The sequence below is a fragment of the Miniopterus schreibersii genome (genome assembly GCF_964146895.1).
Source record: "Miniopterus schreibersii genome assembly, chromosome: 16".
Taxonomy (NCBI): Eukaryota; Metazoa; Chordata; class Mammalia; order Chiroptera; family Miniopteridae; genus Miniopterus; species Miniopterus schreibersii.
The window spans coordinates 39,456,850-39,481,908 of record NC_138116.1 but is presented as its reverse complement, the minus strand read 5'-3'; the positions used below and the strand labels follow the sequence as shown (position 1 = coordinate 39,481,908).

The following is a 25,059-nucleotide window of genomic DNA, read 5'->3' as shown; positions in this document are numbered from 1 at the left end:
TAAGGACGGGTGTAAGTACATGCAAACATGAAGGCAAACAGTGTTTGGTAAAGCAGAAAATGAAATGAAGAATTCCAGGAGACCAGGGTTCTAGCTCCAAGTGGGAAACTTAAACAGGCATAATCTTATCTCAGAATCTGAAACAGGGTGTCCACACCTAATCTTGCCTGAGTACTGGCCCTCGTGGGCAGCGCCATTACCCCCGCTCCCCTTCCCCTGCGCTGACCGTATAATCCGGGGAGGGTGGGGGGCAGTTCCGATGGTTCCCTGGGCATCCTGGATTTGGGTACTACTGAAAATGGAGTATGAACACAACACGAACCCCGCCAATGTAAAGAAAATCAGAGCTGCCTTACTGGGTCACGCCCACAGACCAAGCCACCAAGTCTTCCCTCTGACACAAGCATGAAGAGTCTAGTCATTTGCTACCTTCAAGCTTCAACCTCAAAATTTTGGCACGTGTCTTAGACTGCAAAATTACTCACAGTACATCATTATGGTTCTAACATCTAAGAATTTATCTAAGCTTGTCCAAAATGTCCACTGTAGTTAGAGTGAGCCACACAAGATTTATTTCCTGCTATGTTATTTCTTTAGCTTTCCTGACTTCACCTCTCTCACACTTAAAAGGGAGCCACCTTAATTTAAGAACTCCAGGTTGTCGGCATCATCTAGAACCATTCATGATTTTATAAATACTAATCAAATATGACAGTTCTTATTCCTCCCTGTGGCCAATGACTACCTTATTTATATTTACTCTGGTGATGTAACTTTAATGCTATATTATCATCTCAAGCCTTTTCTTTTCAATTAATTGTTTAGTGAGAGAGAAAGGGGGAGAGAGAGAAACATCAATTTGTTGTTTCACTTTTTTATGCTCTCATTGGTTGACTCTTATATGTGCCCTAACCTTGGATCGAACCTGCAACCTTGGATTATCAGGACAACGCTCTAACCAACTGAGCCACCCAGCCAGGGCCTCAAGCCTTTTCAATGAAGCCTCGTACACTCAGGAGAGTATCTAACCTCTAGAAGCCTCAACTCTCTCATCTGTATAATAGAATAGTAATATACAAAAGTGTTCTGTGATGATTAAATAAGGCAATATATCTAAAATGTCCACCACAGAGCCTGGAATAAAGCAGGTTAATATTATCATAGTCATCATCATTCCTGGCCTCTCCCTCAGGTGAGCAATGACTGTGGCACCCTCCCTACCAGACCAGCTTAACCTACACAAAACCAGTCCCTCCCTCTCCTTTCATTCTCAGTCACCTTAAGACAGTTAAAAGGGAAGAACTCCACCCCACTCTCCACATTTTTCTCAATATACTTTTTTATCCTCACCGATGATTTTTTTTTTTTATTGATTTTTAGAGAGGAAGGGGGAGAGAGGGAGAGGGAGGGAGGGAGGGAGGGAGGGAGGGAGGGAGGTCAACGTGAGAGCGAAACACCAATTGGTTGCCTCCTGTATGTGCCCCAACCAGGTATCAAACCTGTAGCCTAAGTATGTGCCCTGACCTGGAATCGAACCCCAACCTTTTGGTATAAGGGGCGACGTTCCAACCAACCGAGCCATCTGGCCAGGGCTCTCTACATGGCTGCTACAGCCCTTCCTAGACCCTGTCTGGTGTCCTGAGGACTCAAACGCCAAAAAGGTGGGTACTTCCCCCCTCCCCCAACAGGAACCTAACTGGTATCAGGGATACTGGCAAACATATCAGGGGAACCACTTAATGTCTTTATTTCTTAGCAAAGTCAGGCAACTAACAGACACAGGCACGTCAAACACATAGCAGAGCTATCTCTAGCAACAGTTACCTAGTTTCCCCTTTTTAAATTTTTGAGTGACTTTTGGTAAGATGAAGTACAGTTTGAGAAAACTACTGCAGTATCCACTTCAATCGCCTTTCCCTGTGGTGGGAATGATGTGTTGATCCTCAAGAATCAAGCTGTATATGATGTGGCTGTTATCTTCTTTCAAAAAGTCCATCTTGAGTTGTGTTTAACTACTGGCCAATGCTCCCTTTCACTGTAGAGCACAGCACAAGTCAGGCCAATCTTACCGCTCCTGCCCTAGTATCCTTTCTCTAAGTATCCATTAATTCCCGACCCTGCTAAGAATATGAAGAGACACATGAAGACTTTTTGGATTTGGGGGGAAAGGGCTAGACGCTAACCCATGTCCATTAGCAGGGACAATAATTTGCCCAGATGACAGACTTATCCAGAATAGCAACATGTTATTAACTTCTATGCTAAATGGATTCCTTTTATATGTTTTATGTAATGTTCAAAGAGTTCTATTACCTTTCATTTCTACATTGGCCTCTTGGGCCTCAGGCCTAATTAAAGTTTTCTACCTACTTGTAAATTCCCAGTCAAAATGCCTCCAAATTCAAAATGCCACTGGAAACCCTCCAGTAAGTTTAAATCTCTATTTCATACAGGAGCATGAGGAAACACCAAGGCTCCAAAACCAACCCAAGTGTGGCTGGGTGCGTAGAGTTCCCATCCCCTAACTGAAACCTCAAGTCCCTTCTATTCCTGAACCTGCATCACTTCTGGCAAAGAGTCTTCTCTTAGCCCTGAAAGGTTGAAATGACTTAGAGAGAGCTCAGAGAACATGTGAACCTGTAGCAAGAAAAACAATGGCTACCAGTCACACAGGTGGACTAAAACCCGCCTCTACTGGGGCAAATTACTTAAGGTCAGTTCCCCAACCTATGAAGGGAGACTATGCCCAGCTACCCTTAAAGGATGCATGTGACCATCAAATTAGGTAAGGCTAGAGAAAAAGAACTTTGTTAACCATTAGCTTCCCTTTCTAAGTCTGAATTAACGTTTCTCAGGTTGTATCATTTGGGCCAGCTCTATCTTCTAGAGAGGGAGAATGCAAAGGAGACTGACTTGGATTATGATGGAGTCGATTATGATCTCCAGACCCCTAAAAATAAGGAAAATTCTATGGGCCCAAATCAATCCAGTTTCTCAAGTTAGGTAAAGAAACAATTTTAAAAAGAGAACTTCACAAAAAAAGAAAATATGACTCAAAATACAAGGTTAACTAATAATGTCCTACCTTCAATAAGTTTCAGCACACACTCACTCTGGTATGAGATACATATGAAAGGAAAATGTGACAAAAGAAGTGTACTAAAAGCAGTATGTTTTTATTCTTTTTAAATTTTAACACTAGGGCCCAGCTGGGTGGCTCAGTTGGCTGAAGCATCATCCCATACACCAAAACGGTGGTGGGTTCGATTCCCAGTCAAGGCATATACCCAGGTTTCAGGTTCGATCCCCAGTTGGGGCACATATGGGAGGCACAGATCAATGTTTCACTCTCACATCAATGTTTTTTTCTCGCTCGCTCTCCCCACCCCACGCATTCCTCTCTAAAAATCAATAAACATATCCTCAGGTGAGAAAAAAAAATTTAGCACTAGGGTTGCTCTCATTTTTAGGGGAACAAAGAGTACTGCAATATGTGCTTTCAAAGGGAACTAATTTTTTCTGAGCTGGACTTGTATCAGGTTATAGCAAATCAACAGTAAAAGAAATAGTATGCAACACAGAGAAAAGCAAACAATTCTAGGATTTAGAACTATGTATAGCCAATGTTCACACAATTCAGCTCTTTCAAATTGAGATAAAGGCACCCTCCTATGGTTCTTGAAAACCACAGACTACATGGTGGATAGTCCAATATAATCACATATAGGGCATCTCACACATATTTTATATATCCTAATATTATTGCAAGAAAAAGCATACTGATTTTAAATCTTCACTTTTTATTAACAGATATGCGTCATTACACTTGAAAGTTTTGTGTGTTTTTTAAAAGTAGAGTCACACTATCATATCTTTACTTCAACTGATATGTATAAAACGTTCAGCTAAGGGTAAACAAAATAGTAAGTCCATAAGTTTTCTGTTACACACCTACATTTGAAACCTAAGAAAAAAAGAATAACTGTTTAGACCAGTATATTAAGAGAATCAGAGGCACCTACAACATATTCTATATTTCCTATAACAAATACTTTACAAATGCCTCCATGTTTTTCAGAATCAATTATCGATTCTAACCATTTTTAAAATTTTTAATTCTTAGCTACCTGCATAAAGTTTTAAAAAAGTATTATTTTTCCGTTTTTTCTTCTATAAGAAATTTAACTTCTTGTGTTTATGAGATCTTTTAAATCTATTACATTTTAAGTGACTAGTAACTAAAGCAGGTTACCATCTCTGATAACAATTCTTATATACTTGTATTTTACAATTTTCAAAGAACTTTCACATGCATTCATCTAATAATAGGATTTTCATAATAGCCCTATAAGGTTTAACAGATTGAAATACTCAGAGTTCAGAAAAGGTGGGTACTTTCCCCAAGGTCACAGAGCTTGTATATGGCAGAACAGCTACCTGAGCCCAGGCAGAATAGATTCATCAAGCATATTCTGAAAGGGAATGCTCAATAATGAAAAATGGGAATCAACAGGTTAGAGAAAAGGATAGGGCCCATTAATAGTGAAGCGAAATAAACTGTGAGTAGACCAAAGAAACTGAGTGGATCATGAGGGGTTAGGGACTAATCATGAGAGACATTAATGAGACCACTATAAGTAACAGTATTGTTGCTGTTACCAAGGACAATTGCTAAAATGTATAGCACCCTTATCATACGCCAGCCCCCTGCTCTGTAACAGTCTCCAAGCACCAGTGAGGTGAGCATTGCTTCTACTTTCCAACTGAGAGAATGAGGCTTGAAGAGGTTAAATATCTCGCCCTCAGTCACAAATATCTGAAGTCCTGGCGAGGGGATTCAAGTCCGGGACTCCAGAGCTCTGGCTCTTAAGCATTATGATAGTAAGAAAACAGTATTTCCCAGCTTGGACCACTCTTGAGCCACAAACGTCAAGAATGGTCCAAGTTGGGAAGTATTAAAAAGGCGTGCAAGGTTACCCGTGCCCCACGCAGTGCTTACCACACAGCAGGACCTCCAATACCTGTTATATGAAATGTCTTCCATTATGTCCCAAAACTGAATCCTGCTGTTTAAAAGAGCATGGTCATTAGCTCCCAGAAAGGCAGTGTTTGGGTGGCAAATAGAAGCAGACTGTGAGAAGGGGGTGGAAATACAACAAACATCTTTTAAGGACCATCTCTGTGAAGTTTATCTAAAGCCAAAGGTCTTTGGTAGATGAAGCATTGGAGGTTAGGCTCTAACATTACAAAACAAACAAGCAAGAGAGACCCTAAATCACTGCTTAAGCTCATGCGTTATAACCTGAACTCAGCTGGGCAGCATCCTGAGGATTTCAAGCACTTCTCTTCATCGAGTAATCAAAAGAGGTTCAAGACCCGACATAGCTAACAAGTTCCTGAATCAATCACCGTATTGATAAAAGTCATCAATAATTCAAGGAAAAGTTTGATGTCCTCCTTCTCCGTTTTAAAGTGGGTTCCGCTGATGAGTTTTGCTTACAGGTGTACAGACCCAGGGCTGGGGGGGAGAACCAAGGGCATCAGAACAATTCCCAACCGCATGACTGTCTTTGAATCCCTAGGCTATGCCAAAGTCTTTCCCACTTTGGCACCTCACACACGCGGCTCCTCCTGCTTAGAACTGGAGCTCTCTTCTTTAGCACGAGAGTCACCTTTCCCGACAGGGCACCTTCGACCACCTTATCAAAGCAGACTGCTCGCTCCCCTATTATCACCTGTCACAAAACCCAGCGTGTTACCTTCGTAACACTTTTCTCAATTAGTAATTTTCCTGATCTACCTGCACACTGCCTGCCCTCCCCCACCCTAGGGGAGGGTGAACTCCTTGGGGACAAGGCTGTCCCGTCACTCTTTCCTGTACACCCAGGACTGGAATACTACGTCTGGCACCGGGCACATGCTCAATAAATATTTTTTGAACAACAACAAATCTATACAGCTTCTTCATGCTACCAACCTCCTTACCTTCTCCCCTAAAATTCCAACTCCCCACCTCCCCCCCAAAAAATTATTTTTATGTCACCCCCATTGGATAAGCAATACAACCCTCAATTGTCATTCTGCTGTTTCATCTCCCCCCCACCACCACCTAGGCTGTAAAGCTGTAAGGTCAGGAAACCCAAATCATCCTCTGACTGTATGCTGTGATTTGCAACACGGTGGCATCCAACAACGATTCAGTTTGAATTAATTACCTGAGGCCCCAACAGAAAGTGGCCCCTGAGCCCTGACGTCATCCTCACTAGGTATCTATCACCGTCCCTTAGATTAAAAGGATCTCACGGGGAGGGTGGCAGGGTTATAAAAATGAATACAGTCCGGTCCCTGCTTCCTGAAGCACACGCACTCTCATAAACACGAGACAGTCACTACATGTTGAGTCTAAGTAGACACCCAGGGAGCCCCTGAGAGACGTTAATGGGGGAATCACGATGGCCACAGTAGCCAGGGTACTCCGACCGGTCCCGCTACAATGTAACTAAGCAGTCTGCTCAAGCTGTCAAGAGAATCCCGAGATTCCCTTTCAAAAATAGCATCGCCCCTCGAAATGCCCCGGTGCACTGAAGGAAATGGTCCCCAATGGGCTGGGCCCTGGTGCTTTCACAGGGCCCCAGTCAGGAGCCACGGAGCCAAGGAGCACTTCCAGCGGGAAGAGCCATTAACGAGGAGCCGCCTCGGCGTCCAGGCGCTCCTCGGTGCCACCTTGACCCCTGCTTTCTATTTCCTGGATCTCTCCATTTAGCAGAATCCACTCTTCATTTATTTATTTTTTTTTTTTTCTGCATGCAGCCAACGGAGAAACCCCCGGCCCGGAACCAGTGGCCTCTCCCAGGCGGTGGCTGCGCGACCACCTTCCAGGGGCACAGGCCTGAGCCAACCCCGCGAAGTTCCAGCAGGACGGCGGGGCGCTGAGGGCCGCTCGCTGGGCCGGCTGCAGCGGGGCCCCGACGGGGACAAGATGGCCCGCGCGGGGCCCGCTGCGGCGGCGGGCCGGGGCGAGGGCGCGGGCCGAGGGGCGCGGGCCGGGACGCCGCCGCCGCCGCCGCCTACCTGGGCAGCGAGGACGCGGGGCCGGGCTCCGCGGCGCCTCCCGCCCGCCCGCCAGCGCCGAGCCGGCGCGGCCCCGGAAACGCGGGCGGGGCGCGCCAGGTAGGCCGGCGGCGACCGGGCGGCCGCGGGGGCGGACCCGGCCAGGTGGGCCCCGGGGACCGGGGATCGGGCAGGGCGCAGGGCCCAGGGCCGCGCGCGGGCGGGCGGGCGGGCGGGCGGAGGCCGCGGCCGGGGCCTGCGCGAGCGCGAGCCCGAGCCCGAGCCCGAGCCCGGAGCCCGGCCGAGCCCGAGGCGGCCGGCCTGGGGCGGGAAGCCGCGAGGGAGGGCGGCAGGCAGGCAGGCAGGCAGGCAGGGCGGTTGGCTCCGCGGCTTCCTCAGCCGGGTCGGGGGCGTCCGCAGCGGCGGGGACAGGCCGCGACGCCGCCGCCGGCCGCGCCAGGGAGCCGGGGTCTCCGCGCCGCCGCGTTCCTTACCCTGCATGCTGCTGACGGCCGGGTGGCCCGGCGCCGGGGACCCCACGGGGCCCGGGGTGCCGCTGCCGCTGCCACCCCCGGAGCCGCCGCCGCCGCTCGGGCTCGGAGCCGCCATTGTTGGGAGTGAGGAGCCGAGCGGCGCCGCGGCGGCTGCAATGCAGCAAGCTCGGCCTCTCTCGCGAGGGGCGTGGCCTCCGCCTTGGCCCCGCCCCGGCACGCCCCCGGCACGCCCCCCGCGCCGGACGCGGCGCCGCAGCGGACGCCGAGCCGAGCAGCGCCCGGGCCCGGGTGCAGACCCCGGAGGCCGGCGGGGGTCCTGCGCCCCGCTCCTAACGCGGTTTGCAGAATCAGGGGTGCGTGCGCTTGGGGGAAACAGAGGCTGCATGGCTTGCACCGTGCCCACAGAGGTCTGTGACCCCAGAAGCTTGAGAGCCGCGTGTTGGCTCTCAGATCCCGGAATCAGAATGGCAAACCCGGGGGGATCTCCGGGGCCGTGCTTCTTGCCGAGGGGCCGGCGTGTGCTTTCCAGAGGGGAGCGGCTCTAGCTCGCGCTCCTTCGGAAGCCCCTGGCGGGCCCTACCTGACACCCCAGCCCTCTGCACTGCCCCGGGGCTCAGAATCCACCACCGAATCAGAATCAGCATCTTAATAATGTCCCGGTGCGATGTGCGCATAGACCAGCGTCTCCTTCCCCGACCCCCTTCCCCCCAGACCTTACCTGTGCCGGGACTTCCTCATGGCACGTGGGACATGTGTCCTAAGTCAAAAGGGCCCTGCCTTCCTGCTCCAAAGCCGACCTGGGCCGTCAGCCTCACTGTTCAGATGCTAACAGATAGGGCTTAGGGAAGGTGAACGGGGCAGCAATAAAGACGGGTGGAAGGGGAGAGCCCGTAGGTGTGCTTACGCGGACAGCCTCTTACCTGCCCATCTGCCGCTCTGCTCGGGCCGGCTGGCCCGGCGGCATCTCCCAGGCCAGGCTGTTAGAAACATGGCCAAATCCCCAAGTAAGGAACCAGCAGCCACCTGCTCTTGCTGGTCCTGGGGAATCCTAAATGTGGGCTCCTTAGAGGGGAAATATCAGAGCCAGAAAGGGAAGTTTCCCATCTAGGCTCTTCAGCCCAGAGTGCAGACTAAATATTCTGTCATCTTCTGCCTGGTGCTGGTAGAAAGCAAATAACACACGACAGCAGAAGAGGGGAGCCCTGGGTCCCTACCAGTCTCCCCAGGTAAGGTACAGATTGGTAGATGGCTTTCTTTTCTTTGGGGTTTACATTGTAGTGCCTGGGTGAGTTACTGTCAATAATCAAACGAAATTCTTCTTTCAAAACATCAGCACAACTTGCCAAAGATTAGAAAAGACTGATGCAGAAAAATAGGGGTACGCACGCCTTGCATTTGCACTGGGCCGGCCACTTTGGCATGCCGAGAAAAAGGCATCCACGGCCCCTTAGCTGGCTGGCAGATGAACCAAGCACAGCATCCTGTCATGGTCAGGCTCCGGCTGCAGGATGACCAGATGCCATATATAGTTCAATTTGAGCAATTTTCTGACACCTTTTTCCAGTAACTGCCAGTAGAGTTGCCAACCAGTTCCTGGTGTCTAAATGTCGCTGCTGTGTGTGTGCCTTCTCATTTCTGGTTTCTACTTCCAGAATCCCAGCCTCGTTCTTTGACGTGGACAATTGATACATTCACAGTCTTATGTAAAGTGCTACAAGCCCTCTTTTCCAATTACATGTATTTCTTTAATAGAAACTTATTAATTCTTTAATAGAAATCCTAGAGGCAACAGTAGAGATTAGGCAACTACTAGAAAAAAAATTTTTTAAACATATAGTTTTCCCGGTATTGTTTTAGATTATGTATAGGTTACATTTAAGTTTGTTCAAAAGGAGTTTAATAAAGTAAAAAAAAAAAAAAAAATTGACGATATAGTTAAATAAACTTAAATAAGAAAAATATATGTAACAAATAAACTTAAGGGAAAACATTCAAACTAGGAAATGCACTCAGGAAAATTAAGAGGAACTAATTAGGTTTGTTTGTTTAATAATACCTAATGTTGGGTTTGTGATAAAACTAACAGTGCACTTGCATTGATGTTAGCATTGTAAACTGCTGGATAAGCTCCAGGAGAAAGAACCATCGATTAGGTCTGCATATGGGCAAAATGAGAAAGGACCTTTATTTGTTCAAACTGACAAAGTTCTGAGATTTTTACTTTTTCATACGTTCGTATTTTTCTTATGGATTTATGAGGTGTGTTTTTTCTTATGTGTTTTATGGTTTGTTATAGACTGAATTGTGTCCCCCAAATATTTGTATGTTGATGTCCTAACTCCCAGTACCTCAGACAGAGGTTGTATTTGGAGATAAAACCTTTAAATAGGTAATTAAGGTGAAATGAGGTCATATGAGTGGACCCCAATCCAATAAGACTGGTATTCTTATAGGGAGAACAGGCTACAGACACACACACAGGGGGAAGACTGTGAGGGCACAGGGAGAAGAGGCCACCTACATGCCAAGGAGACAGGCCTGAGAAGAAACCAGCACCTTCGTCTCAGACTTCCAGCCTTCAAATCTGTGAGAAGATAAATTTCTCTTGTTTAAGCCACCAGTCTGTGGTTGTAAGGCAGCCCTAACTCACTCACATATGGTTCAAAACTGAATGGCTTAAAAGAAGTATAGCCTCTTTGCTACTAATAATATAGCAATTGGCATAACCTTTGGGGAGAGGGACAGGCAATTAGGCAATATGTATCAATAACCAGCAAATTCATATTTATAAGAGCTCCTTAGGAAAATCTCCAGATGGGCTCAGAATTCTTGGCTCTGCCTTGTAGTGATGTTCCCTTCCCACTAGAGGATGGAAATGACAGATTAAGACCCTTGATAGGCGTAATCCATGGCAAGCTCAGAGTGTCCTGTCCTGACAGAGGCTGCAGAGAGGAGCAACGTCTGTATATCCCCTGCTCAGGGCACCTTTGTTTAGAAACCTGGTTTGCTGGTTCTTTTTGACACATCTGTCTCAGTGGTTAGATTAGGAAGACGCTTTTCACTTCATGTTCCAAATACATTAAAAGTAAGTTACACCCTGGCTGGTGGTGCAGAGCATCGGCCTGCGTGCCAATGGATCAAGGGTTCGAATCCCAGGCCAGGGCACGCACCTGGATTGCAGGTTCCTCACCTCCATTGGGGTGCATTTTGGAGGCAACCAGCTGATGTGTTTCTCTCACATAGATGTTTTTTCTCTCTCTCCCCCTCCCTCCCTCCCTCCTACTCTCTCTGAAAAAGCAATGGAAAAATATCCTCAGGTGAAGACTAATAACAACAACAGAAATAAGTTACAGCTGGATTTCACCTTAGGACCCCAATTTCAGCCTCTGAAAAGATAATAAGAAGGGTCAGACACCTCTATTTGGCTGGAACAATCATCAGATATTCCCTATAAGTGCTCAGCAATGGGCTTTGAGCAAAATCCATGTTCTGCCCATCCCCAAATCACTGAGGGCTCAAGAACAGGCCACGCAATGACTGACTTGGCCTCCTTAGGCGGCGGGCAGCGTGCTGTGGAGCTTTCTGGATATTGGTTGAACATTGCAAGTAATTGAAAATAAAGGGCACGTGGGAAGCTTTGACTGGCTTATGCCATTGGAAGAACCAAAGTTCTGTCTGGTTCAGATGAAAGAAGACACTACATTTTACTATTAATAGCCATGCATGGGTATAAAGAGTTATAGGTAAATGTTCATCACAACATTATTTATGAGAAAAAAATTGAAACATCTCACTTTAAAACACTACCGCTGAGTGAAAGGTAATATGGGCAGTCTTAGCCACGGTCTGACTGGATACAAATACACGCTGTAAAGATGTGATTCTCATCGGTTAGAGCTAACCTACAGCCTGTCCTCAGATTTTGTATTCTGTTCATCTATCCTCACTATTTTTTTTTAAGGAACTAAAGTGGAAAAAAAGAAGGCAGTGGGCATGTCTTTGGCAGAGGAGGAGGAAGTGCTGCATGATCGGGAACGGGAGGGGGGGTCTTTCGAAGGTAATGGCCAGTCTCTATACCTTGATAGGGGTTTGGGTTACGCAAGTATGTGCACTTGTCAAATGCAGCAAATACATGCTGAGGATTTGTGCACTTCAATGTGTGTAAATTATGCCTCAAAAGAAAAAATAATGAATAAAGATTGAACTCTAGATAAATGCTAAAATATTCAAAAGGACATGTACTGCTATCTGCAATTCTGAAAGATGTCCAAAACAAGATAGATGAATGAAAGGAAAGTGGGATAGATAGACGGATAGATACCAACCAGCATAATGAAATATTAATGGTAAAATCTGGGTGGTAGGTAGGCTGATGTTAAGTACAATTTTTTCAACTGTATGTTTGAATTTTTCATAATAAAATATTAGGGAGAAATGAAAAACAATTTAAAAAAATTAAAAATCACACAAAAATTAAACATATTGCAAATTTATATTGCCCCCCTAGAGTGAAACTTACAAACCAAATAATAAAAGTTCTAATGACTAAGTATAAATTTGTCTAATTTGTCTAATTGGATAGTTTTCTTATAGAAATCAGTACATATTGAAATCCCTCATCTAAAAGAAAGGCATCACCTCGGGTACAGCCATGCAGGTTCCTCATGTGTGAGGACATATGTCTTTATGGACTTCCATGAGACCACACCGGCATCTCTGGTTAACTCAATATTGTAGAATTTAATAATTACTTAAGGGAGGACATTGTGTGTTTTGTTTTTCGTTTTTAGATTAAGTAACAGTATCTCATTTGAATTTAATAACTCTTTTTGTTTCATTGGGGTTTTTTTTGGAACAGATATCTTGAGCTATATATAACTCATATACCATATAATGAAGTGTACAATTCAGTGGGTTTTAGTATATTCATGGAGTTGTACTACCATCATGATAAATAAATTTAGAATATTTTCATCAAAAGAAACTTCATACCATTTACAGTCCCTTCCTATTGGCCCCAACCTCCCACACCTCCCCAGCTTTAGGCAACTATTAATCTCCTTTCTATCACCATAGATTTGCCTGTGCTAGACATGTCATATAAATTAGATCATATGACATGTGGCCTTTTCTATCTGACTTCTTGCACTGAGGTTATTTTTAAGGCTCATCCATATTGGTAGCATGTATCAGTACTTCATTCTTTTTCATGGCTGGCTAATATTCCATGGTATGAATGTACCACTTTTCTTTTTTATTCCCACTGAGGGACATTTGGAGTTGTTTCTACTTTTTGACTATTATGAATAATGCTGCTATGAACATTTGTGTACAAGTTTTTGTATGGACATATGTTTTTTAATCTTTTGTGTACATACCTAGGAGTGGAATTGTTGGGTCATATGGTAATTTCATGTTTAACCACTTGAGGAACTGCCAGAGTCTTTTCCAAAGTGGCTCCGCCATTCATTTTACATTGCTACTGGCAGTGTATCAGTGTTCCAGTGACTCCACATCTTAGTCAACACTTACTATTATCTATCTGTTTTATTATAGCCACCCTACTGGGTCACATGTGCTTTGAGGCATTTCATCTATAGTATCGACTAAACTGAATATTGGTAGACATGATATATTTTATAAACTAAAACTGAAACATATGTTCATTTCAAGAGGAGATGCCACAACACAAATTCTTGTGACCATATACCAGTCACTTTTGGTACAATCAGACCACATCAAATTCTACCAATCAGAGCTCTAGAAAATTATCCCCTTTTCCAAGAGGTACACACAGAGTTGTTGGATTACGCTAATGATCAGAAATCCATAACTGAACTCTTATTAGTTGTTGATGAAGCACTTTATCAGCTACATAGACTAACTGAAGAATTATTGCTGGGCACAGAAATTTATCTGTTTTTGGAATGTTAAAAACTGAATTACTCAACATCAGAATTGATAATAAAGTTATATGCTACACACAGCCCATGGGAGAACTAATTAAGAAGAAGACCAGAAATAGACTCAAATACTTCTAAGAATATAGTATAATTAAAAGTAGGATTTCAGCCCTAGCAAGTTTGGCTCAGTGGTTAAAGCGTCGACCAGTGAACTGAAGGGTCCTGGGTTCAATTCCAGCCAAGGGCATGTACCTTGGTTGCAAGCTAAATCCCCAGCAACCAACCAATTGATGTGTCTCTCTTACATCGATGTTTCTCTCCCTCTCTCTCTCTCTCTTTCTCTCTCTCTCTCCCTTCCACTCTCTCTGAAAAAACAATAGAAAAAATATCCTTGGGTGAGAATAAAAAAAAAAAAAAAAAGGATTTCAATAGTGAGAATTGTGTATTTGGGAAAAAGTAAATTTGAGTTCATACCTCAAACTTTAAACCAGAATAAGTTCCAAATGAATCAAAATTTCTTTTAGTGTAAAAGAAAAAAAATATTAAAATATAATATGAGCTCATCCTTTCTAAGGATGACACAAAGTCGATAAAGAAAAACCTTTTTATAAAATTCCTCTTGGCAAAAAACAACACCACCACACAATAAGCAAAGTCAAAACACATACAATTTACTGGATGATTCAACTTATAACACAGATAAAGGTGTAATTTGACTAATAAAGATTTCCTACAAATCAACAAGAAAAAGACCAACAGCCCAGTAGAAAAATCAGACAATGATATCAAATAGATTACAGAAAAGAAATGTCAATTTAAAATGCAAAGTCGTTCAGCCTCACTTGAAATGAAAAAAATGCAAATTAAACCACACTTGAAATATTGTTTCTCAATTATCTAAAGCGCAAAGTTTAATTAATACACTATGTTGATGAGAGTGCTGGGAATTGGCATTCTTATGCATCGCCAGTGGGGATGCAGATTTGTGCAGCTTTGAGAAGCACAATTTAGCAATGACTATTGAAATTACAAAAGTTTATGCCCTTTAATCCAGAAATTATACTCCTAAGAGTTCATTCCTACAAATATTCTTGCATGTTTGCAAAATGAGACATGTAGAGGTTTTTGCAGGTAGCATTTTGACAGCAAAATAGTAAATCAACCTAGATGGCCTTTAGCAGGAGAAGAATTAAAGGAATGCAGAGGGAGCTAGCTCTACGGTGCCGCTGTGTGCGTGGGGCTGCTCTTTAGGTCGTGGTGTGGAATGATTGCCGGTATGTATAGTGAGGCTAAAAAGGCCAGATGAAAGCACCATGCTTAATATACTACTATTTGTATGAAAGAGGAGAAATGTATGTTTAATATACACACACTTGTTTAAAATATATTTAGAAGAATACCCCAAAAAACTAAAAATATTAATTGTCCCAAGGGAGTGAAACTGGGTGACTGGACAGCAGGATTGGGAGAAGGTTCTTTCATTATATACTCTTTGGTTGCTTTTGAATTTTGAATATTGTGAATGTAATACCTAATGAAAATTAATTAATATGTAGCTAAATCAGGAGTGATGCTGTCCTTTTGTTGTTGTGGGGAGCAATCTCATGAAAACAATTACAGAATATTTATTACCATATATTTATCTTTTTTAAACAGTATTATTTATAAATGACTCAAGCCCTGACTAGTATTGCCCAGTGGTTAGAGTGTCAGCCCTTGCAGCTGAAAGGTTGCTGGTTCAATTCCCAGTCAAGGGCACCTACCTGGGTTTCGGGTTCACTCCCTGCCCCCCGGTCAAGGCCTGTGTAGGAGGCAACCAATTGGTGTGTCTCTCCCACATTGATGTTTCTCTCTCTCCCTCTATCATCTATCTATCATCTATCTATCATCTATCTATCTATCTATCTATCTATCTATCTATCTATCTATCTATCATCAATCATCATCTATCTATCATCATCTCTCCCTCCCTTCCACTCTCTTTGAAAAGCAATGATGAAGATAGTGTAAGGAGTCTCTGGAACAACTTAAGTGGCCCAACATTCATATTATTGGTATGTCAGAAGGAGAAGAAAGAGAGCAAGAAATTGAAATGCTATTTGAAAAAATAATTACAGAAAACATCCCCTAACTGGGGAAAGAAATAGACTTACAAGTCCAGGAAGCACAGAGGGTCCCAAACAAGAGGAACCCAAAGACACATCATAATTAAAATGCCAAAGGTTAAAGACAAAGAGAGAATCTTAAAAGCAGCAAGAGAAAAGCAATTAGTTATCTACAAGGGAGCACCCATAGGACTGTCAGCTGATTTCTCAACAGAAACCTTGCAGACCAGAAGGGAGTGTCGAGAAATATTCGAAGTGATGAAAAGCAAGAATCTACAACCAAGATTACTCTCCCCAGCAAAAGTTATCATTTATAATTAAAGGTCAGATAAAGAGCTTCTCAGACAAGGAAAAGCTAAAGGAGTTCATCACCACCAGACCAGTATTATGTGAAATGTTGAAAGGTCTTCTTTAAGAAGAAGCTAATGAACAAAAGAATCTGACAAACTAAGTAGATCCAGAGACGTTGATGCATGCAACAGACGATCATATTTCAGAGGGAAGGGGAGTGGAGGGTGGGAGGAGATTGACCAAAGAAGTTATATGCATAACCCATGGACATGGACAATGACGGGTGAAGGACTGGGGAGGGGATGGGAGTGAGGTGGAGGGGGTCAATTGGGGGGAAAAATGGGACACCTGTAGTGCTTTCAACAATAAAGATAAATTAAAAAAAACCCAAAAACTTAAAAATTAAGGGAATATAAACTCAGAAACCCAATGGGGGGGGGGAGAAAGAAAAAAGAAAAGCAATGAAAAAAATATCCTCAGGTGAAGATTCACCAAAAACAAAACCAAAAAAGTAATAATAATAATACAATAAAATAAAAATGACTCAAACCAAATTTTTTTGAAATGTCTGTTTTATAAAAAGATATGCCTTTTCCTTATAAATATATTCTCTGCTTATACAAAAACATTTCTTTTTTCCCCCTTTATTAAACCAGAAAATAAATGCACTGAGCTTCTATTTTTTGCTCAAATTCTACTTGAACAGCAAAGAATTGTAAGATACATAGATGATTAATCCTGTAAGAATTTGTTACTAGATTGATAGAGTAAAATTCATCAATAGAACTGTGTTACTTAAAAGTCCTCATTGGTTCTCCTTAAGTGAGAATAGAGTCCTGTTATCTACTCTACTCTATTCCCCATAGGTGCTGCTATAGTGCTTTCACCCTAGCTTTGGTCCTTTGTGTCTTATTAAAGCCCGGCCACATATGCAGTCAAAGAAAAAGTGATATTCTTGTTGTCATTTCTAAACTATCCCCTCCTGATGTTATACATATAAGCCAAATTTTGGCTCTTCTCTTCTACCGTTTCATAAATCTATGTGTCAGAATTTAGGAACGCACCTTTAGATAATTTGGTGGGGTTCAGCGGTTTTCAGGAAGCAGAGTCAGGGGATGTTTTGTCTCCTTGCCCTCTCAGCCAGGCAAGGAGCAAGGAGATATAGGCTCTTTAAAGAGCCACGAATGTCTGATACGAAGATGGATGGAATGTGGTCGTGGAGAACCACAGGACCCTGCAGGAACCTAAAGGGGATTCACATCGTTGTTTTCTGACATCCAATTTGGAGTAAAAGGAATGTGTTTGCAAGGCTGTCCCCCTGGAACCATGGGAGGTGTGGCTGGTTCTGGGAATAGACCTACAGAGGCCCACGAGCCCACAAAGAAGGTTGTCTACCCAGTCGTCCCTCTTTGAATATATATGTCTTCAGGTGTTGGGAGGAAATCCGAGATCATTCAGTGGACTCTTCACTGAGAAAGAAGTCCAGACCCCAATTTACAAGTGAGCGTGCCCCTGAAAACGTGTCTCCCTCTCCCAGGTACCACCTCCACCCCCCACTGGACAGTGGCTAAGCTCTGGGCAGCTCTAGTGCTCATGTGTGAAGAATTTTCCAGGGCAAATTTCAAATACTGTGTTCTCAATTTTGGACCATGAGGTATGAATTTTGATTCTGGAAATACGGTTACAGTGCACCTTGGCCAGTTCCTTAGTATTTCTTTCTTGAGAGTTGCACCTCATAATGGGGATCTTGAGGAATGAACTGTTTTTAGGTGCCCAGTGCCTAGTGGAGGCAACAGACAGACAAGCAAGCTGAGCGTACTGTGGGGTGAAGGCTGTGACGAGGTCAGTGCTCTGCCCAGCCTGCAGCAGCCAGCCTTGCCTCTTTGCCTGAATCCCCCCAGACCCTCTGACCCTCAAGCCCTCGCCCATCCTTAATGGGCTCCAAAAGTCAGAATCCAAGTTGAGCATCCCTGACCTCTCATTTCCTTTGCCTTCTAGAGAGCAATCTTGTTCAAATGCCTTCAGAGGCCCTCTCGTAAAGCACTGTAAAATATGTAAAGAAGCCTGATTTTAAAGGAGGGTCAGACTTATGGAGAACAGGAAATTGCATGCACCATAAAAGGTGTTCACACTCAAAGTGAGAATTTTTGAAGCTGCACTTGCCAAATGAAAATAGATGCTTTGTTTCCAACTCCTGATCTGCGGTGTCCACGTCAGCATCAGAGAGAAGAAGGGATCTTGGGTGGAATTCTGCAAGCTTTAGTGAATGCATCCCATGCCTAATTCTTGGTAACCAATTTCTTCCAAGATGGAGCTTATGTTTTGTGTCTTTGGCTACATGCTGTTTCTTCTGCACACTTCCACAGGCAACCTGAATTTCTCTGCAGTGGCTTTCTTTAAGGCTTTCTAAAACAGACTATTGCTGCTGATTAACTTTATTTTCTCTCTTTCCTTCTAACATCACAGAATAAATAGGCTATGTTCTGGAGAAAAAATTAAAACCCTGGGTGTCTGGTTAATCTCAATCCTTTCCTCTCTGTGCTCCCCAACGTTCAGACCCTTAGTGCTAATTAGCAGTGACAGATGAGTCACTCCTCTTGCTGTCTCCCCAGGGGAAGAAAAAGCTTGCTTCTCTTAATGATCTGGGAGACCTTCAGGAGCCACCACATGGTCCTGGAAGCTCCGGTCTGAGGGAGGAAAGTTCAATCTGAAAACCCCAGTGCACACAGAAGCTCAGTGTTGGCAGATGTCCAGCCATCCCCAGCACCAGACAGCAGGGACAGATGGGACTTCCCACTGCTCAATGTGATGGGATTTTTGGGAGTCCAGCCCATTAAGGTGAGGTAAATGTCACAGACCCAGCAAGGACAAGGTTGGCAGAGTCATCAGCCCAGAAAGGGGTCCAGCAGCTTAAAGTGAAGGAGGCCCATGGGTGGCAACAAGCGACCATGGAAAAAATAGAAATCAGTTAAAAAGGGGTCAAGATGAAGCATTGATGGGAACCAAAGAAGGAGAGATCTGGGTGGTGGAAGGTTGGGGGGAGAACAAGGCCTTTCACCAGATCCTTCCAAGACTATTACCTGAATAGAACTCCCCAAGTTTTAAAGGGACCCTGGTCAGTTAATGCTATCAAGAGTCACCTATATTCCTGGCAGGGTGGCTCAGTTGGTTGGAGCATCATTTTGTGCACCAAAAGGTTGCAGGTTCCTTTCCTGGTCAGGGCACATACCTAGGTTGCAGGTTTGATCCCAAGTTGTGGCGCATATGTGAAGCAACTGAACAATGCTTCTCTCTCACATCCATGTTTCTCTCTCTTTCCTCTCTTACTCTCTAAAATTCAATAAAAAAAAAAAATATATCCTTGGGTGAGGATTTTAAAAAAGGAAAAAAGAATCACCTGTAGAGTCAGAAGCTTTCCAGATCTGCTTCTGAAGGCTGGAGCTCCTTTTCTGTCCTGAGTTGAAGTTCAAGAGAGAGATCAACATAATATAGAGAGGGCCTTGGACAGGTGAGATCCCAACATTCAATTTTTGGCTCTGTGACAAGATCCCTAATCCCCTTTTGGATGGACTCAAACTGGAATCTTGATATGTACGAAAACAGAGATTAAGCTCAGAGGCACGGGCTCACTCTAAAAAGGTAGAAATAAAATAAAATGAAGATTGGCCTGTCACAGAAAACCGCATTAGTGGTAGGTAGGTATCTCTTTGAGAGAGCATTCACAGTTTTCATTTTGGGTTTACTTTTAATCTTGAAAAAAATATGGTATTTATTGCACTATTGCAGAATGTGTCATGTTTTACATAACTAAATTCCTTTAGTTAAGACTTTTATTACCTTTCTAATAGTTACAAATCAGTTTTTTCTCCTCAGATATCTAGACATTATGTTGAAACACTGTAGCAAAAAGTGTGGTTAAAAACAATGTTTATGCTCAGATATAATAATTTTTATTGCCATTCTCTCCAGGAATCTCCTATTCTAGAATGGATGGTAAGGAAAAATTATGATATCAGTAACAGCAAGATTTCACTACATGCCGGACACCATTGTAGGCATTTTACATATATTATCTCACTTAATTCTCTTAACAATCCTAAGAAGTAGGTGGTTATTATACCTCTCATTTTACTGATGAGAGAAGTGAGGCACAAAGAGGTGGGGAGCTATTATACTAAAGGGACTTCTATGCTAAGAGGAAAAGTTGGCACCGAAAGCTTGTTCTGTTGTAACTTCTCCCAAAGGCATCCGATTACACCACCTGCGTTATTCCCTATGTTGTGTTATCACCATTTCCACCCATAGACCTTTTGGCAACTAACTAGATATGTTTGTCTCTTGAAGTTTGATTTAATAGACGATTATTTATAACCATGCATTACAGTGCATCTCAGATCAGTGCCCAAAACATCACTTTAGAAATGTTTTAAGGAATCATATTTCTAAGCTCTGCTTCTCAGAGAACCTGGTTAGGGGAGAAGGCAAGAAGCCCGAGCTTAGCACGCCCTCTGTGAGTCGGACGTGCAGCCACACTTGAGAAGCACTGATTCTGAGCAGTGGGCTCTATACTTTTTGGTCAGGCACTCCTTCGAAGTAAAAATATTTTGGGGCTGGGTAGCCACTACTTGTATATGTGCTTATTCATAAATAACATACATGTATTATCTTATCTACATATTATATATTTTAAAACATATGCACATAAAAAAGTCAATCTGAAGAATGAAAAATAAAATTTAAAATTATGTATTTATGTATTGAGTAAAGTTCCCACTAAAACTATAACTAACAATGAGATCAAACTTTCCTCATTATTTCAACAAATCTTGGTTCGACACTTCATTGTACAAAGATTTTTCAGGCCTGGTTCTAAGTTCAGTTTAGTTTTGACACTTAGTTTTGATGGTCATTATAAGTGTAAAAAGGAACTTTGCAGTACCTCCACATGGGAAAAGTATGTCACTGGCAGCACATATTTGTTTTTCAGTACCATCTGCTAATTAAGCCATAATTTTTGGTAACATGTGGCTACTAATTTTCATAGTCCCTGATGTAAGTCACAAGCACTTGCAAACTAATTGTAAGATACGTTGAATTTTAATAATTTTAACCTGCAGACTTAAAATAAAAAGCACTAAACCCTTTCCTATGAAACAATTTTGTGTGCTGATTTTCCTTTCTTAGGATCCAAAGAGGCTGCCAAACATTTTTCATGATGAAATTTCATAGAGTACCTGACAGGGTATTGTATGACCTTAAACAAGCTAAAAATTTACCTTTGGCTTTCGCTGCATTGGCTCAGTGGTTAGAGCATCAACCCATGAACTGAAAGGTCCTGGGTTCGATTCCGGCCAAGGGCACTTACCTCAGTTGCAGGCTCGTCCCGACTCTGGTTGGGGTGCGTGCAGGAGGCAACCAATCAATGTGTCTCTCTCACATCGGTGTTTCTCTCTCTCTCTTTCCCTTCCACTCTCTCTGAAAAACAATGGAAAAAATATCCTCGGGGGAGAATTAAAAAAATAAAAAAGTTACCTTTGTGATCTGGAGATATAGACACATATATGATCTGTGTATACATATAATCTATATATATTCATAATTTGTATATATTTAATACTCTGTGTATATATATATAGTGTCACATAAATATACATATGTATGTATACTAGTATATACAGTATAAATATACACATACATATATGTACATATAGATATTTACATATAGTATAGATAAGTATATATACATGTATTTACATACAGTATATATAAGTGTATATACTGTACATAAATACACATATCTACACATGTATGTTAAGGTGACATTCATCATAATGACTGGATATAAATGCACATTCTAGTAGACTTCTTAACATGTGAAAATAGTTCGTGTCAGGTCTTATTAGGTTGGCATTGTCAGGACCTCCCAGTGTATCTGAAAAAGGGCTCAGACTAGAAGTGTAATATTGCCATTTTCTTTTCAATTTGTTTGTTTGTTTTTAACCTGTGTCTGCATTACCGTAACCTTCAAATTGAGATTACTTTGCAGAAAACTTTTGACATTACATGTCCATTTTGTTAGGGATAGTTTAGTTAAGGGGAGGTAATATAGGCCCCGCCAGTGTGGCTCAGTGGTTGAGTGTCAACCCATGCTCCAGGAGATCACGGTTCAGTTCTCGGTCAGCGCACATGCCCAGGCTGAGGGCTCGGTCCCCAGCAGGGGGCGTGAGGAGGCAGCCGATCAATGACAACTCTCTCATCACTGATGTTTCTATCTCTATCTCCTTCTCCCTTCCTTTCTCTGAAATCAATAAAGATATATATATATTAAAAGTAGGTAATATAATCTGTAGATCCACTGAATCCAACACTTGTCAACTTTAATATGTCTCGATATGTTGTAAGCAAATGAAAATGTGGGACCGCACTGTCAACTGCTCAATCATGTGAACCCTCCCCTCCTTCCCGACCGAAGGTCTCAAACTGTGACTCAACATATGACAAATGAGGGGACGAGTCAGCCCATTATATTCAGTACTGGTGGAGCTGAATTTCTTTCTTGTCTCTCCAGATACATGGACTTAGAGGTTTAAAGGAGTCTGCCTAAGCATACAATCACTTTTAAACTTAAAAAAAAAAAAAAATTATAGATCGGTTTGAGGAATGCCCCAGAAAAATTCCTATACCTACAAACATTTCATTGAGGGCAGTTGGTCACTGAAATCTTGAAGCCCCAGACTGACAACCCACTGTCTAAAGACATGTTATCTTCTCAGAAAGGAATTTGGTTTGATTATAGAAGCATTAAGATTTATCCACATATTTTTTTTAAAGGTATAAACTTTGGGACTCTAATTTCTCAAGTCAGATCCCTTCTTTTATGGTCTCTTGTGTCACCTGTAGGCTCTATAGGTGCCGAGCCCCACCAGAACTTTTTGAACATCTTAAGAATCTCCTTCAGCCCTAGCTGGTTTGCTCAGTGGTTAGAGCCTTGGCCAGCGATTTGATTCTGGCCAAGGACACATATCTCGGTTGCAGGCTCGATCCTGGCCCTGGTCTGGGCTCGGGCAGGAGGCAGCCCCTTGATGTGTCTCTCTCACACTGATGTTTCTTTCTTTCTTTCTCTCTCTCTCTCCCTTCCATACTCTCTTAAGAGCAATGGAAAAAATATCCTCCAGCGAGGATAAAAAAAAAAAAAAAGAATCTCCTTCAGGACATCCCCCCATAAAACAAGACCGTCTCCTCACTGAAAAATAGACTTAGCGTGTTGTTTCATTCTTTGTTCTCTAAATAGCCCATAGAAGACAATACAGGTTTCTCCTCCCATGAGTTAAATCACTCTTTGCTCCAAAGAAATCAACAGGATACAAACCAGAACCTGGCGGCAGAGGGAGAGAATTGGGACTGGGCCCTGCTCTGGTCTCCCTCCCCTGACCTGTCTCTGTGGTCGGCATCTCCACCCTGATACCTTGAGTTTCCTTAACCTTGAGTCAACCAGCATCTCCCCCCCAATTCAATATATCTTTTCAAATTGCTCCTAGGTGTCAGAGAATCCTCGGTGAAATAACTGACCTACCACTGCAACCTCATGCAAGCTAATTTCATTCTGCATTCATTTCAAAGTCTCCTCATTGTAGCTCTACTGTAATAGTTCCCCGACACTTACACCATCTCTTAGAGCAGCCCCGCCTGGCTGCCCTGCTCTCTTCTGGGCCTCGGGCAGCCGAGAGGCGAGGGAGTGGGGTTCAGAGTCAGGAAAGCAGGGTTCACGTTCAGGATTCGCAGCTGCGAGCAGCCGCGGCTCTGAGTCAGGCACTTACCTCCTCTCGGAAGATCTGTCTCCTTATCTCCGCGGCGGGAACCAGTACAGTTGCTATTCTTGACCAGCATGAGGATTAGACTTTTTCTTTTCTAAAAAGTGAAGATCTTTTAGTTTGTAAAAACATACTTGGCCCTACAGTTTTATTGTTTCCTTATTACCACCCTTTCTCCTTTCCCCCCATAATGGTGCTTTTGGTTTATGGTTTATACTTTTTCTTTTGCCCATTTGAACAACTCAGAATATTTCTTTTAAACCCTTTTTCAGGTTGTCCTATTATCTCCAATTCTTAGAGCGCAAGTTCTTTCTCTCTCTCTCTTTTTTTTTTTTTTTTTTTGGTAACTGATGACTGTCCCTTTTTAAATATATATCTTTATTGACTTCAGAGAGAGGGAGAGAGAGAGAAACGTCAATGATGAGAGAGTCATTGATTGGCTGCCTCCTGCACGCCCCTGACCGAGGATTGAACCCGCAACCCAGGCATGCGCCCTGACCGGGAATCGAACCACGATCTCCTGATAAATTGTTACCCATGCTCTGCTCAGAAATTCATAAAGCAGCATTGTTATACAAGTAATCTTTAGAAACTTCCACCTGCTGAATAGTTTCCACACATTGACTCTTGTTCAGTTCCTAGGATCCAGAGAACATACTGAATCCCTTTCCTACTGGTCAGTTTTTCAGATATGTGACTATATCGTGATCCACACCTCTCTGCTCCCCCCAAAGCTTTATTTCTCCAGAAGAGATATCTCCAATTCCTCCTAAGATGGGACAGGGCACTTCACCCTACAGGCAGCTCCTTTTTTGAATGGTCTCCAGTTTGCCAATTGCCTGAGATTGAATGCACACATAATATACACACAACTTTGGTTGCCTGGATGTGGACATGACACCTCTACTAATGACTGTGTGGCTGAGTGCAGGGTGGCCTGGAAATGGCCAAGGCTGAAGTTTGGAAACTGGTGACAATGCTGCGGCCGTTACCTCTGTTAGAAACGATGAGGAAAGGAGGTAAAGGTAGAGAATGGAGAAAAGAATTGGTGCCTGAGAGGTTCGGAGGGAAAATCATAAGACTTGGAGATTTGGGATGCGGGAAAGGGAAGGAGAGGGGAGGGAAGAGGCAGGGATGGCATCCCTGTTTAAGTAGTACATGCGGGGTCGGGGACATCTGGGTAGGGGGAAAGAGGGAGGGAGACAGATGGACTGAGAAGAGAGGAAGGGGGTGTTACCAGAAAGGGGACCTGGCCCTGAAGGGCTCTGCCTAGGGCCAGCTGGTAGTATGTGGGTTCTTGACTTTGTGCAGGAAAAATTTCACAACACAAGTCTCCAGGTGAATTTTAGAGGAGGTTTCTTAAAGCTAGAGACAGTGAAACAAGAAAGGGCTGAGGAAATGAGCC

At 43.3% G+C, this 25,059-nt stretch overlaps 1 protein-coding gene across 4 annotated transcripts in view; it reads right to left on the bottom strand.

Annotated features, from left to right (window-relative positions):
- The window catches only part of MAP2K4 (mitogen-activated protein kinase kinase 4), a 110,327-nt gene extending 102,615 nt beyond the window's left edge, over positions 1-7,712 (bottom strand). For all 4 annotated transcript variants that reach the window (XM_081115820.1, XM_081115822.1, XM_081115821.1 and 1 more), the window contains exon 1: positions 7,545-7,712. In XM_081115820.1, the coding sequence (XP_080971946.1) occupies positions 7,545-7,659 (115 nt within the window). In that variant the 5' untranslated portion in view covers positions 7,660-7,712. The remainder of the gene's footprint in view (positions 1-7,544) is intronic.
- Between the last annotated feature and the right edge of the window lie 17,347 nt (positions 7,713-25,059).